This window comes from Phasianus colchicus, chromosome 30, assembly GCF_987193195.1.
Source record: "Phasianus colchicus chromosome 30, bPhaCol1.hap1.1, whole genome shotgun sequence".
In the NCBI taxonomy this organism is placed as follows: Eukaryota; Metazoa; Chordata; class Aves; order Galliformes; family Phasianidae; genus Phasianus; species Phasianus colchicus.
Genome location: NC_143465.1, coordinates 946,338 through 961,651, shown reverse-complemented (window position 1 = coordinate 961,651; position 15,314 = coordinate 946,338). Strand labels below are relative to the sequence as shown.

At 53.3% G+C, this 15,314-nt stretch overlaps 1 protein-coding gene across 1 annotated transcript; it reads left to right on the top strand.

The window, feature by feature from the left end:
- On the top strand, nt 1-6,268 carry LOC116239138 (ras-related protein Rab-11A-like). Its single transcript, XM_031609162.2, has 5 exons — nt 1-242; nt 2,511-2,706; nt 2,785-2,978; nt 3,808-3,888; nt 5,863-6,268. The coding sequence occupies exons 1-5, from the start codon at nt 122-124 to the stop codon at nt 5,997-5,999; spliced, it is 729 nt and encodes a 242-aa protein (XP_031465022.2). The 5' UTR covers nt 1-121; the 3' UTR covers nt 6,000-6,268.
- Nucleotides 6,269-15,314: the final 9,046 nt, after the last annotated feature.

Below are 15,314 nucleotides of genomic sequence, written 5' to 3'. Positions count from 1 at the left end.
CACTCCATCTCGTCCCATTCCCACCTCGCAGCCCCCCCCACCTGCCCCCAGGTGAGCACCTGGGCGGTGACGGGCGGCACCGACAGCCAATGGCTGCGGAGGAAAGAGAGCTGCGGGACCAATGGGAGCGCGGGGCTGCCCCCCGGGGCGGAGCGGGGCGGAAATCGCCACCGTTCCCAGTGCGGCCGCCGCACTGTGCAGGATGCGGGGCAAGGATGAGGAGTACGACTTCCTCTTCAAGGGTGTGTGGGGGGACGGGGATGGGGTTGGGGAAGGGGTTGAGGTTGAAGTTGAGGTTGGAGTTGGAGTTTGGACACTGGGATGGGGATGGGGTCTGGATTGGGGTCGGAGTTGGATTTGGGCACAGGGATGGGGTTGGGGTTGGGGATGGGGATGGAGATGGGGTTGGGGTTGGGGATGGGGATGGAGATGGGGTTGGGGTTGGGGATGGGGTTGAGTTGGGTTGGGTTGGGGATGGGGTTGGGTTGGATTGGGAATGGAGATGGAGATGGGATTGGTGTTGGGGATGGGGTTGGGTTGGATTGGGAATGGAGATGGAGATGGGATTGGTGTTGGGGATGGGGTTGAGTTGGGTTGGGGATGGAAATGGAGATGGGATTGGGGATGGGGTTGAGTTGGGTTGGGTTGGGGATGGGGTTGGGTTGGATTGGGGATGGAGATGGGATTGGGGATGGGGTTGAGTTGGGTTGGGGGTGGAGTTGTGGTTGGATTGGGGATGGAGATGCGAGTGGGATTGGGATCGAACACAGGAATGCGGCTGGGGATGGAGATGGGGATGGCGCTCCCCATGGGGCAGCACAAGGGTACTCGCAGCAGGATCGGGGCAGGGGGCAGCCAACAAACCCCTCCCCCCCTCCAAGCAGCACCAACCGGGGTTGACCCCTCCCCACTATGAGTCAGCTCCTCCTACGGGCATCCTATCCAGGGCCGTTCTGGGGGTCTCCCCGAACGCCCCACAGCTTTCGGTGCCTTCTGCTGCTCACTGAATTCCATTTCCCCGCTGTCCCCGTGCTGGGGGGGGGGCTGCTCGGCCCCGCTGTGATGAGCGGGGGCTGTGGGTCAGTCCTGGTGAAACCCCTCCTCCCATCCCGGCTCGATTGCATCTGGGTGTTGGAGGACGATGACACAGGCAGTTGGGGAATGAAAAGTAAATAAAATCAAAAACCCGGTGAGTCACCAACTCGACAAACCCGACAGGGGAGGAACACGAGCAATGTCCCAGAACCTGTTTTGCCACATTCTACGGGAACGGTGCCGACAATGCGCTCACCTCTGGCCCACACCCCGGGACTTACGGCTCAGGGTGGTGCATCCGGACCGCAGTTTGGGTCCTCGGTTGGGTGCCCTCGGGGCTGGAGATGGGCTGGAGCCCCCTGCTGTGTTTATGGGGTTCCCACCTGGAGCCCCACGCTGTGTTAATGGGTTCCCCCTGGAGCTCCTTGTTGGGCTGATCCCAATAACCCACCCTGCTGGTTGATGGGTCCCCACTCGTGTTGGGCTCTGGCGGTTCCCCACTCAAATTGGATGGCGATGCTTTGGGGGGGGACTGACGCTGCGCTCCTTACACCCCAGTGGTGCTGTGTTAATAAGGTTCCCACCTGAAGCCCCCTGCTGTGTTAATAGGGTTCCCCCCCGGAGTCCCCCTGCTGTATTAATGGGGTTCCCACCTGGAGCCCTCTGTTGCGTTTATAGGGTGCCCACCTGGAGCCCCCCGCTGTGTTTATGGGGTTCCCACCTGGAGCCCCCTGCTGTGTTTATGGGATTCCCCCCTGAAGCCCCTTCTGTGTTTATGGGGTTCTCCCCTGCAGCCCCTTGTTGGGCTGATCCCAATAACCCACCCTGCTGGTTGATGGGTCCCCACTCGTGTTGTGCTCTGGTGGTTCCCCACTCAAGTTGGATGGTGATGCTCTGGGGGGGGACTGACACTGCGCTCCTTACACCCCAGTGGTGCTGTGTTAATAAGGTTCCCACCTGAAGCCCCCTGCTGTGTTAATAGGGTTCCCCCCCGGAGTCCCCCTGCTGTATTAATGGGGTTCCCACCTGGAGCCCTCTGTTGCGTTAATAGGGTGCCCACCTGGAGCCCCCCCGCTGTGTTTATGGGGTTCCCACCTGGAGCCCCCCACTGTGTTTATGGGATTCCCCCCTGAAGCCCCCTGCTGTGTTTATGGGGTTCCCACCTGAAGCCCCTTTTGTGTTAATGGGGTTCCCACTTGGAGCCCTCTGTTGCGTTAATAGGGTGCCCACCTGGAGCCCCCCCGCTGTGTTTATGGGGTTCCCACCTGGAGCCCCCCACTGTGTTTATGGGATTCCCCCCTGAAGCCCCTTCTGTGTTTATGGGGTTCTCCCCTGCAGCCCCTTGTTGGGCTGATCCCAATAACCCACCCTGCTGGTTGATGGGTCCCCACTCGTGTTGGGCTCTGGCGGTTCCCCACTCAAGTTGGATGGCGATGCTCTGGGGGGGGACTGACGCTGCGCTCCTTACACCCCAGTGGTGCTCATCGGGGACTCCGGCGTGGGGAAGAGCAACCTGCTGTCCCGCTTCACCCGCAACGAGTTCAACCTGGAGAGCAAGAGCACCATCGGGGTGGAGTTCGCCACCCGGAGCATCCAGGTGGACAACAAGACGGTGAAGGCGCAGATCTGGGACACGGCCGGGCAGGAGCGGTACCGCGCCATCACCTCCGCGTGAGTGCCCCCCCGCCCCGCTCCCGCGCCCCATAACCTGGGCTCTGACCCCCCCTCCACCCCATCGCTGCCCCCCAGGTACTACCGCGGGGCGGTGGGAGCGCTGCTGGTGTACGACATCGCCAAGTATCTGACGTATGAGAACGCCGAGCGCTGGCTGACGGAGCTGCAGGACCACGCCGACGCCAACATCGTCGTCATGTTGGTGGGCAATAAGAGCGACCTGCGGCACCTGCGCGCCGTGCCCACCGACGAGGCCCGGAGCTTTGCAGGTAAAAGGAGGGGTGGCCAGCAGGGACAGGCAGGGGATTGTTCCCCTCTGCTCTGCTCTTGTGAGCCCCATCTGCAGCACTGCGCCCAAGTGTGGAGCCCCAGGACAAGAAAGACAGGGAGCTGTTGGAGAGGGGCCAGAGGAGCCACAGAGATGAGCAGGGGCTGCAGCACCTCCCCTGTGAGGACAGGCTGAGGGAGCTGGGCTTGTTCAGCATGGAGAAGAGAAGCTGCGGGGTGAATCACTGCAGCCTGCAGTACTAAAGGGAGCCCAAAAACAGGAGGGGAATCAACTCTTTGAAAGGGGAGATGACAGCAGGACGAGGGGAAATGGTTTTAAGTTGAGGGAGGGGAGATTTAGGTTGGACATCAGGGGGAAGTTCTTTACTATGAGAGCGGTGAGGTGCTGGAACAGCTGCCCAGAGGCTGTGGATGCCCCGTCCCTGGAGGTGTTCAGGGCCAGGTTGGATGGGGCCCTGGGCAGCCTGGTCTGGCATTAGGTGGGAAGGTTGGTGGCCCTGCGTGTGGCAGGGGGTTGGAGATTCATGATCCTTGGGATTCCTTCCAACCCTGGCAATTCTGTGATTCTGTAAATTCATCTCCCCATTGATCCCAGCACGTGTGGCAGTGCCGTCATTGGGTTGGATGGGGTGATGGGTGGCCTGATCTTTGGGGAACAATCAGCTCACGTTTGAGCTGGGTGGGCTTTAAGGTGCCCTCCAGCGTCAGCTGTTCCATAGTTGCATCCCATGAGCTCTGGTGGGCTTTAAGGTGCCCCCCAACCTCAGCCCTTCAATGGTTGCACCCCATGAGCTCTCCCCGTTGTTGCAGAGAAGAATGGGCTCTCCTTCCTTGAGACGTCGGCTCTGGACTCCACCAACGTGGAGATGGCGTTCCACAACATCCTCTCCGGTAAGGATGGGGGGGGTGAGGTGGGTTTGGGGTCGTGTCCCCCCGGAATCTATTCTGTGAGCTGTGGGGTTGGGTCCTGCACACTGCCATGGGGAGATGTGGGCTCTCCCAGCCCACCGAACCTAACTCAACCTTAATCCTAACAATAATCCTTAACCAAACTCCAACCCAAGCCCAACCTTAATCCCAACCCTAATCCTAACCCCAACCTTAACCCCAAACCTAACCCAGCCCCAACCCTACCCCCAACTCAATCTTTAATCCTAATCCTAACTCCAACCTCAAACCCAACAATAACTCTAACCCGAATCCCAACCTTAACCTCAACCTGAATCCCAGCCCTAACCTGAACCCTAACCTTAAACCTAACCCTACTCTCAATCCCAACAGTAATGCTATGGGAACTCCAACACCTGCCCTGCCCTAATTCTCACCCCAAACCCAACCCTAACACCAACCCCTCCCCAACCTAACTCTAACCCCAACTCCAACCCCTACCCTAACTGTAACCCCAAACCCAGCCCTAGACCCCACCATAACCTAACTCTAACCACAATCGCAATCCTAACCTAACTCTAACCCCAAACCCAACCCTAACCCCAAACTCTGCCCTAAACTAACTCTAACCCCAACACAACCCTCTCCCCAATCCCTTACCTTAACCTAATCCCAAACCTAACCTACCTCTAACGCCAAACCCAACCCCAAACCCAATCCTAACCTAATTCTAACCCCAAATCCAACCCTAACTCTAACCCCTCCCCTAACCTAATTCTAACCCTAACCCACCTCCTACTCTAACCTAAATCTAACCCCAAACCCAATCATAAACTCAATCATAAACCCAACCCTCACCCAACCCAACCCTCCCCCTAACTCTAACCTTAACCCAACCCTAACCTAATCTCAACCCCAACCCGTAACCTAATTCTAATCCCAAACCCAATCTTAACCCCAACCTCTACCCTACCCTAACCCTGCCCCAAACCAAATCATAACCCCAACCTCAACCCCAACTTCAACCTAACCCAACCCCAACCCAACCCCAACCTAACCCAACCGAACCCAACCTCAATCCAACCTCAACCTAACCCAAACCCAACCGAAGCCCAACCCCACCCTAACCCAATCTCAACCCAACCCCAACCTCAACCCCAACCCAACCTCAACCCAACACAACCCCAACCCAACCCCAATCCCAACCCAACCTCGGCCTAACCCAACCTCAACCCAACATCAACCCAACATCAACCTGACTCCAACCCCAACCCAACCTCAACCCCAACCTCAACCTAACCCAACCCCAACCCAACCTCAATCCCAACCCAACCCCAACCCCAATCTCAACCCAACCCAACCTCAATCCCAACCCAACCCCAACCCCAATCTCAACCTAACCCAACCTCACCCTAACACAACTCCAACCCCAACCTAACCCAACCCCAACCCAATCTCAACCTTATCCCAACTTCAATCTAACCCAACCTCAACCCAACCTCAATCCCAACCCAATCCCAACCCAACCTCAACCTAACCCAGCCTCACCCTAACACAACTCCAACCCCAACCCCAACCTAACCCAACCCAACCTCAATCCAACCTCAATCTAACCCAACCCCAACCCAACCTCAACCTAATCCCATCTTCAATCTAACCCAACCCCAACCCAACCCCAACCCAACCTCAACCTAATCCCAACTTCAATCTAACCCAACCCCAACCCAACCTCAACCTAATCCCAACCTCAGCCTAACCCAACCCCAACCCAATCCCAATCCAACCTCAACCTAACCCAACCTCACCCTAACACAACTCCAACCTGAACCCCAACCTAACCCAACCCAACCCCAATCCAACCTCAACCTAATCCCAACCCCAACGCCAGCCCTGAGCTGCACACTGTGGGTCTGGCAGACCCCTCGCTGGGAATCAGACATTTAAGCAGTGCTGCTGTTCCCCTCCCTTTGCCGGCAGAGATCTATCGCAGTGCGGCACAGCGGCAGATCGCGGCGCAGCCCGAGGCGCAGCTCAGCCCCAGCAGCTCCGTGGAGCCCATCCAGGTGCTGCCCACGCAGGACGGCCACCAGACGCAGTGCTGTCAGAGCATCTGAGCCTCTGCTCAGCACCTTCCACACCGACACTGCGGGACGCTGCTGTGTGCTGCCTTCCTCCCCGTGTTTATGTAGGACCTGCAGCGAAGGAAGGGAGAAGCATCCCTGTTCTGTCCCTGTGTTTATGTAGGACCTACACCAAGGGAAGGGAGAAGCATCCCTATTTTGTACTCGTATTTATGTAGGACCCACACAAAAGGAGGGGAGAAGTATCCCTACTTTGTCCCTGTGCTTATGTAGGACCTATACCAAGGGAAGGGAGAAGCATCCCTATTTATATCCATATTTATGTAGGACCTGCACAAAAGAGAACAGGAGAGCATCTCTTCCTCATCCCTGCGTTTATGTAGGACTTACACTAAGGGAGGGGAGAAACATCTCTAATTTGTCCCTGCATTTATGTAGGACCTACACAAAAGGGGCGGGAGAAACATCCCTGTGTTTCTGTGGGATCTACACCCTCCTGCTGGGGTTTGGGCCGCATCACCCCCCATGTCACCCCCCTATGCCCCATGTCACCCCCATGTCCTCGTGTCCTTCTGCTACAGTCACAGCAGTTCCAGCAGTCCCTACAAAGGAACCAGAGAGATGGGAATACCTGGATGGAACCACTTGCTGGGTTTCTTCCCCACCAGGGGGGGCAGGGGGGACCCAGGAGTGCATCCCCATTGTGGGCTGTGGGTAGGGGGAGTTGGGAGGTCCCTCTGTCCCTGCTGACATCTGGGCTGGGTGTGATGAAGTGGGTGACGTGGGAATGTGGGACGAAGCCCAGTGTGAAGTTAGTGTGGGGGTTGCTGCTGGTCGTTATGGTCCTGGAGACTCACTCCTGCTGGTCGTCACGGTCCTGGTTGTTACGGTCCTGGTCAGTCTGGTCCTGGAAGCTCCTGCTGGTCATTATGGTCCTGGTCGTTACGGTCCTGGAGGCTCTTTCAGGTCATCATGGTCCTGGGGGATCCTGCTGGTGGTTACGGTCCTGGACATCCCTTCAGGTCGTTACAATCCTGGTGACTCCTGCTGGTCGTTACGGTCCTGCTCACTGTGCTTCTGGAGGCTCCTCCTAGTTTTACAGTCCTGCAGACTCCTGCTGGTTTTTACGGTCCTGGTCGTTATGGTTATGGAGACTTCTGGTCATTTCGGTTATGGAGACTCCTGGTCATTTTGGTTATGGAGACTTCTGGTCATTTTGGTTATGGAGACTCCTGCTGGTCGTTACGGTCCTGGAGGTTCCTCCTGCTGGTCCGTTTTTCTGGAGGCTCTTTCTGGTCATTATGGTCCTCGTTAGAGCGTGGGCATCACATCAGCTCCGTGCCCACACAGGAGCAGGGCACGAGGAGGAGGAGGGTGGGAGGAAGAGCAGAGCAGCGTGGCTGTGGCACCCAGGGCAGGAAGCAGACAGAACCCCCCCAAAAACAGAGAGACAGACAGACAGACAGACGAGAGCAGACGCCGACTTTCTTAAGTAATAATACTTTAATAAAATTAAGTTCTTAATGTAATTTTAGCACATTTAATACATTAACCCTTTCCCTTCTTTGTTTTCTACAAGTTGTGCAACATCATTATTTTAATTTTTTTTTTTAATTATTATTATTAATTTTTTTTTTTTCCTTCTCCCCTTATACTATATGCCTCAAAACTCAGACAACGAGCCTACCTCTACTTCTAGCTTCGGTTATACCTCTCTCAGGCCTTTATTTTTTTGCGTAATGCCAGAGAGATGGGAATACCTGGATGGAACGCGCGATCGGTTTCCAATAGTAACAATCCCGACTACAGGCTTCCTATGACGTTAAAAGAAACGGTAATTAAAAATAAAATAAAATAAAATAAGGAAAACACAACCCAAGGAAACGAGGAATGGGTTGTGAGCGGAGGGGCAGCACCGTGGGGCAGGAGGGCGTGCGGAGCCACCGGAGAGCGGATGCACAACGCCACGGGGTGGGTGCTGACCCTACCGTGGTTGGGTTTTTGGGTTTTTTTCCCCCCTTTTTTAATGATTCTTGAGCAGAATTCATGAGGAAAGAGGAAAAAGGAATGCTGGTGGTCCCACGGCTAAAGGGCCGCAACCTCCCCCATCCACCACGCTCTGCCTGCTCCTAAGCACGGTGGCACAGAACTGCTGTGACGTGGAAGGACGGCAGCACGGGGTGGCATGGAAGGAAGGTGGGACAGGAAGTGATACAGAAAGATGGTGGCACAGGGGGGTGGCATGGAAGGAAGGTGGCACAGGTGATGCAGAAGGAAGGTGGCACAGGAGGGGGATGGTGGCCCAGAAGCAGTGCCACAGAGCGGGCTGCATTCTGCCATCAGCCACCCAAAGACCTGGTGCCACCACTGGAGTGATTTCCTTTCTTGCCCCCAATCCAATGGGATGACTCCAGATTTCCCATCGGTGTCACTCTCCTGGGGGTGACCTTCACTGTGCAATGTGGCTCCTGAAGGATGCGACCCCCCCCATTTGTACCCAAATACCCATGAAGTGCATCCGCCCTCCGGCCCAGCTGCCCAATGTCAAGCACTGGCTTTTCTTCAAGTATCAAACCCCGTCCCCTCCCCCCCCCCCAAAAAAAAAAAACAACCAACAACAAAATTTAAAAACAACCCAAAATGAGGTAAAACGAAAAGGAAAAGAGGAAACAGGCCGCTCGCTGCCCCGGGGGGGGGGGGGGGGGAGGGGGCTGGCAGGGCGGGCGCAGCGAGGGGTGTCCAATTCACAGTGCTATCTGCAGAAACCGAAGGAGAAGCGCCTTCGCTTCCTGCCCTAACCCTACTGCATGGCTTTGCTGAGTGCTGGGAGCGGCCGCCCCGTCTCCCCCCCTTCCCTCCCCCCCCGACGATGACAGAGGTTGGGGAAAAGTTTGGGACCCCCGGGGGGGGAAACGAAGGGAACCTCCTGAAATGGGGGACAGCGCCCGCCGCGCCATGACGCAATGGGTCGGGGCAAGAGGTGAGCACCGGGCCGGTGTGACCCCCCCAGAACCACGGGATGACACCGGGTGTGACCCCCCCAGAACCATGGGATGACACCGGGTGTGACCCCCCCGAACCACGGGATGACACCGGGTGTGACCCCCCCAGAACCACGGGATGACAGCAGGCATGGGTGCGGCATTACACCGAGCGCAGTGCGGCGGAACGCAGCCCTGAAGAAACACACCGAGAGGGTTCGGAGGTCCTTCCCCACAACGTGACCCCAGTGCCACAAATCCAAAACCCACAGTGCCATAAATCCAAACCCCAAAAGCGAAGGGAACGAACTCGCCCTAACTCACCCCCAAGCACGGGGTGGGATGCCGACGCGTGGCCCACATCCAACTCTGTGAGTTGGACAAGGTGACCCCCAAGGGTCCTTTCAGACCCAAAGGATTTTATGAGTCGATGACTCTGAGGGACCAACTGCACCCAACAGTCCTTCCCATTAGACGGAGCCTTCCAGTCGGACCCTTCCAACAGACACGGCGCAATGGGCGATACTGGCAGTAGGTGGATGGTTGGATTTGTTGGAAAAGACCTCCAAGCTCATCCAGTCTGACCCCACGCCACGGCCACCGTGACTCCTAGGAGTCATTAAGTCATTAAGTCCTAGAATCATTAAGGTTTGGAGGAGACCTCTAAGATTGCCCTCTATGGTGCTGTGATCCCACGAGTGGGCACAGAGATGGGATGGGTTGGTTGGGCTTGATGACCCTACAGGTCTCCTCCAACCTCATTAACTCAACCTGTGGGCACAGTGGGGATGGGTTGGTTGGGCTTGATGACCCTACAGGTCTCCTCCAACCTCATTAACTCAACCTGTGGGCACAGTGGGATGGGTTGGTCGGACTTGAAGACCCTACAGGTCTCCTCCAACCTCAATGACTCAACATGTGGGCACAATGGGGACGGGTTGGTTGGGCTTGATGACCCTACAGGTGTCCTCCAACCTCAATGACTCAACCTTGGGCACAATGGGGATGGGTTGGTCAGACTTGATGACCCTACAGGTCTCCTCCAACCTCAGTGACTCAACACATGGGCACGGTGGTGACGAGTTGGGGTTGGAATGGATGATCTTAGAGTTTCATCCAACCCAAATGATTCCCAACACCACGGGGGAGCCGGCGGCACTGCAGAGCACACGGATGGAATGGTAAAGGAATTCCCACTCAGAACGTTCCACTGAAAGCTCTGCTGCTCAGGGCTGGAGGTGGGAATAAGGCAACAAAGAATGGCCTCAAACCTTCTCATTTCTGCTCAGCAACAAGCCAAATCCTCCGATTTTTTTTCTTAAAAAAAAAACCAACAACAACAACAAAAACAACAAAAAGAAGACCGCCATCAACGCAAAATGCATCTTATTAAAAAAATACATATGACTAGATCCCATTATTAATTATTAATACTTTTTCCCCCTCTATAAGAATAACCTCAGGGTTTGTGGGAAGGTAACGGTCCCTCAATGCGCTCCGAAAAACAGCACCAAAAAAAAAAAAACCCAAACAAAGCAAAAAGGACGGAGCTCCCGGCGCAGCGCGGCGTGATCTCATCAGTGGGTTCTGTTACATTCTGCTCTGCCCGGGACCGCCCGGATCTACCATAGACCAAACAATAAGGGTAACATCTACTATTCCGACTAGTTCATTTCATTTCACTCTTTACTCTAAGATTATATGAAATAAATTTGAGCGTTTATTCTTCTTATTATTATTCTTATTATTTTAACTTTTTCTTTTTTTTTTAATACCCATCAACTCAAAACTTTTTTTTTTTCCTTTTTTTTTTTTTCCTTTTTTTTTTTTTCCTTTTTTTTTTTTTGGTTCAAAACAAACGGAAAGAAAAAAAAAAAAAAGAAATCACCTTTTCGTATCCAATCCTTCTCTAAAAGGCAAAGAGCAGAAGCGGCCGCGGGGCCGAAGCCGCAGTGGAGGTGGCAACAAAAAAAACAAGAAAAAAAACAAAACCAAAGAGGTCTTCTTTCGTTCTGCTCTCCTCCACAAAGAAAAGAAAACAACCCTTTTTCTCCCCTTTTTCTCCCCAAAACGGCGGTTTCGCTCCTGCGGTTGGGAATGGCCTTTTTCACTTCTTTCTTCTGGATCCCTCCGACTCATCCACGGGTGTCGATGACTCCTGCAAGGGCTGCCTGCACCGCCGCCGCGACTCACGCACACAACCAAAGGAAACATATATTAGAAACACTTTGTAAGCGATACTCTGGATACAAACGTATTATTATTATCATTATTTTATTTTTTTTTTAACCTACATATATTCTAAACCTTCTAAACTTTTAAGGATCACTTTTATCATAAAATAAAATATCCTTTTTTTTTTTTTTTTTTTCTTTTCTCATAATAAATTACCTAATAAAAAGTATTTTTATGAGCCCAGTTCCTTGCTACATTTACACGTAATAAATGCCTTTATTAAAATAGAATATTAAATTATAAAGAAATGTTCTAATTTTTTAAAATCTTCATCTTATTATTATTATTATTATTTTTTATTATTTTATTTTTATTTTTTTTTCCCCTCCTCTCTCTCCCTCTCTTTAAAAAACACCAAAATAAACCCTTTCGGACGCCGAAGCGGCGGCGGAGCGTTCCGGTCCATGGATATAACAGTCTGAGCCTTTGGACGTACGGAGATTTTCTTTGTTCAGAAAGGAAGAAAAGAGAAAAAAAAATAAAATAAAAGAAAAATCACGGCTTCCCCTCCGAGCTGCAAAATACGTCTGGGAGCTGGGGGGGGTGAAGGGAAGGGAAGGGAGGGGAGGGGGGGAGATGTTCCCCATCGGGTCTCCCCGTTACGTGTAACTCCAATTTTGGTTCTCTTTTTGCTGTGCATTGCGACACGCACGACTCCACGGTTCACACGGATGGCGACGGCGTGGGACCCCCGGCCCCCCGCCACCACCCCAGCCCTCTGCACCCATTCCCATCACCCGGATCATCGCGGGCAGGATGAGCCCCCCCCCCCCAAATCCAACCCCCCCTCCAGCACCCATTGCCACCACCGGGACCCGCAGCACCCAGGGGGTGGGGCGGCAGAGGGCTGAGCTGGTGGGAACGTTATTGCTGGTGAACAGAGCCCAGCGAGCCGCCGCCTCGCCTCTCCGCCGAGATCCAACTCAGAGCAGATGCTTCATTAAGGTCATGGGCAATTTTTTTTTTTTTTTTTTTTTTCCCCTTCTTCTTTTTTTTTTTTTTAGATTTTTTTAATTTTTTTTTTCGATATATATATATATATATATATATACATATATTTAAAAAAAAAAAAAAAAAAAAGTAGGCAAATTTTTGTTGTCGAAGCCCCCCGCAATTGGGGTGTCCCCTCCCCTCCCCTCCCCCCCCTCCCCTCCCCCCCCGGGGTCAGAGGTATTGCGGTGCACTACAGCGCCTGGATTCCTTTCTTGCACAGCTGCTACATCGAAAAGGGGGAGGGGGTGGAGGTGAGGGGTTGGGGGGGGGGGGGGGGGGTGGGGACACCCAACACAAAACTGGGGGCCCAACGGCTTCTATTCGTTTCAAACTAGAGCTGCTACATCAAGCTTTCTTTCGATATATATGTATATGTATATAGATATGCATATATATATATATATATAAAGGTTACTGGAACTGAAGGTTTTATTCAAGGCCAACTTGGAGACTGGAGCAGGAACCCCCCCGGACAGACGGAGCCCCCGGTTCCCACCAGCAAGCGTGGATGTTTGTTTGGGTCCTCATTCCTTTACATATTTTATTTTATCATTACATTTTAATTTTAATTTTTTTTTTTAAAGTCTTTTTCTTTTTTTTTTTTCTTTTTTTTTTCCTTTTTTTTTTTTTTTTCCTTTTCTCTACCATTTATTTTTTCCAGCATGCAGGAGGCTTTTACATCGCTTTTGCTTGCTATGGGAAGGGGGGCGACAAAAGGAGCAGCCAAGGAGCCCCTCACCTCCCCCCGCCCCATTCCCCAGGGTCAGTGCTAGCACGGGTCCCCCCCGCCCCAGATCTCTCCTTCCCCCCTCCCCACTCCCACCCACCTCTTCACAACCTGGCATCAAAGAAAGACATTGACCAAAAACTTGCTCACATTACCACGAACAGACTTCACTCAGCCAATAACGACTATAGTCACTCAACTAACAGCACGGCCTCCGGGTGCTCGGCCGGGGAAGCACTTCAGCCATCATCACATTTCCTGCTCCAGCCCCTCTGCTGCCAAAGAGAACAGGTCCGAACGCCCCTCGGAACGGTGGCTGGAGCCCCACAGCCCAACCACTCTATTCCCATCAGCAGGAGAGCGTGGCGCAACGTGCAGCTCCAGTGCAACCACTGGGCTTCTTCGCAACCATTGGGCTCCAACGCGCTGCTGGGCTCCAGCACAACCACTGGGGCTCGAATGCAACCACTGAACTCCAACACAACCACTGGGCTTCAACACAACCCTTGGAGCTCCAGTGCAACCATGCGGCTCCAACAAAGCACGGGCTCCAACGCAACCATGGGGCTCCAATGAACCGTGAGACTTCAACGCAACTGTGGAGCTCTGATGAAACCATTGGGGCTCCAGCAAACCATGAGACTTCAATGCAACTGTGGAGCTCTGATGAAACCATTGGAGCTTCAACGCAACCATCAGGCTCCAATGCAACAACTGGAGCTCCAACGCAATCATTGGGGCTCCAATGCAACCATGGGACTCCAGCAAACCATGAGACTTCAACGCAACTGTGGAGCTCTGATGAAACCATTGGGGCTCCAACACAACAACTGGAGCTCCAACGCAATCATTGGGGCTCCAGTGCAACCATGGGGCTCCAACAAACCATGGGCTCCAATGCAACCATGGGGCTCCAATGAACTGTGAGACTTCAACGCAACTGTGGAGCTCTGATGAAACCATTGGGGCTCCAACGCAATCATCAGGCTTCAATGCAACAATTGGAGCTCCAACGCAATCATTGGGGCTCCTATGCAACCATGGGGCTCCAGCACAACCATGGGCTCCAATGAACCGTGAGACTTCAACGCAACTGTGGAGCTCTGATGAAACCATTGGGGCTCCAGCAAACCATGAGACTTCAATGCAACTGTGGAGCTCTGATGAAACCATTGGAGCTCCAAAGCAATCATCAGGCTGCAATGCAACAATTGGAGCTCCAACGCAGTCATTGGGGCTCCAATGCAGCCATGGGGCTCCAACAAATCATTAGACTTCAATGCAACCATGGAGCTCTGATGAAACCATTGGAGCTCCAATGCAATCACCAGGCTCCAATGCAACCATGGGGCTCCAATGAACCATGAGATTCCAACGCAACTGTGGAGCTCTGATGAAACCATTGGGGCTCCAACACAACATCTGGAGCTCCAACGCAATCACTGGGGCTCCAATGCAACCATGGGGCTCCAACAAACCATTAGACTTCAATGCAACCATGGAGCTCTGACACAACCACTGGGGCTCCGACGCAACCATGGGGTTTCAATGCAACCATTGGGCTCCAAAGCAACCCGGGGGCACAGATGCAATGCAGGTGCTGGCGCGGAGGGCTCAGAGCACCATAATGCCCCCAAGTGTCCAAAACCCCCTTGTGGGGACTAAACCAAAGCCAGACTTGGAACAAGAACCAGGTTTAGGAAGGACGTGGCCAAGGCTGTGCCCACCCCAGCACATGTTCACATCCCGATCTGCTCCGGGCACACAGCGCAGCACGTGGGGAACCAAAGGGTTCTGAAAGCTCTGGGGAGGAGGCGAGCACACATCCGACCTGACAGCATCCCTTCAGCACAGCATTTCTTTTCTTTTTTTTCCATAATATCAGCATCCACTGCAGAACCCAGGAGCAGAGCCCACCCCTCCGTCCAGCTCTCGCCGCCTACGGTCATAATTTTACCACTGATGCCAAATGGTGGAGGTAAACCACTTGGTGCCCATCCACCCACATCCGGAGGGCGAAACTGAGCAAAGAGGGAACGTTCCCAGGAACATCGTTACGATGGAATGAAAGTCTCCTGAAACCCAAGGGAAAGAAAAGAATCGTGGGCGATGTCGATAACGACAATTATTATTATTTTTTTTTTTTTTGCTGTAGAACTGTCTCAGCCAAGTTGTGCAACTTGTTGGTTCAGCTCTAAATTGGGGTCTGGGATCTGTGAGGGGCAGGAAACGGGGTGGGAGAAAACGAGAGATACCACTGATATATACATACATATAGGTGCTCGCTGAGCAAAGTGCCTATATATACATATACGCGGTGTCGGCGGTGAGGGTTCGGGTGTTTGCTGGGTCAGTCCAACACACATCTTTACCACTGAGGCATTTTGGTGTCCGGAGAGCAGCTGAACCAAC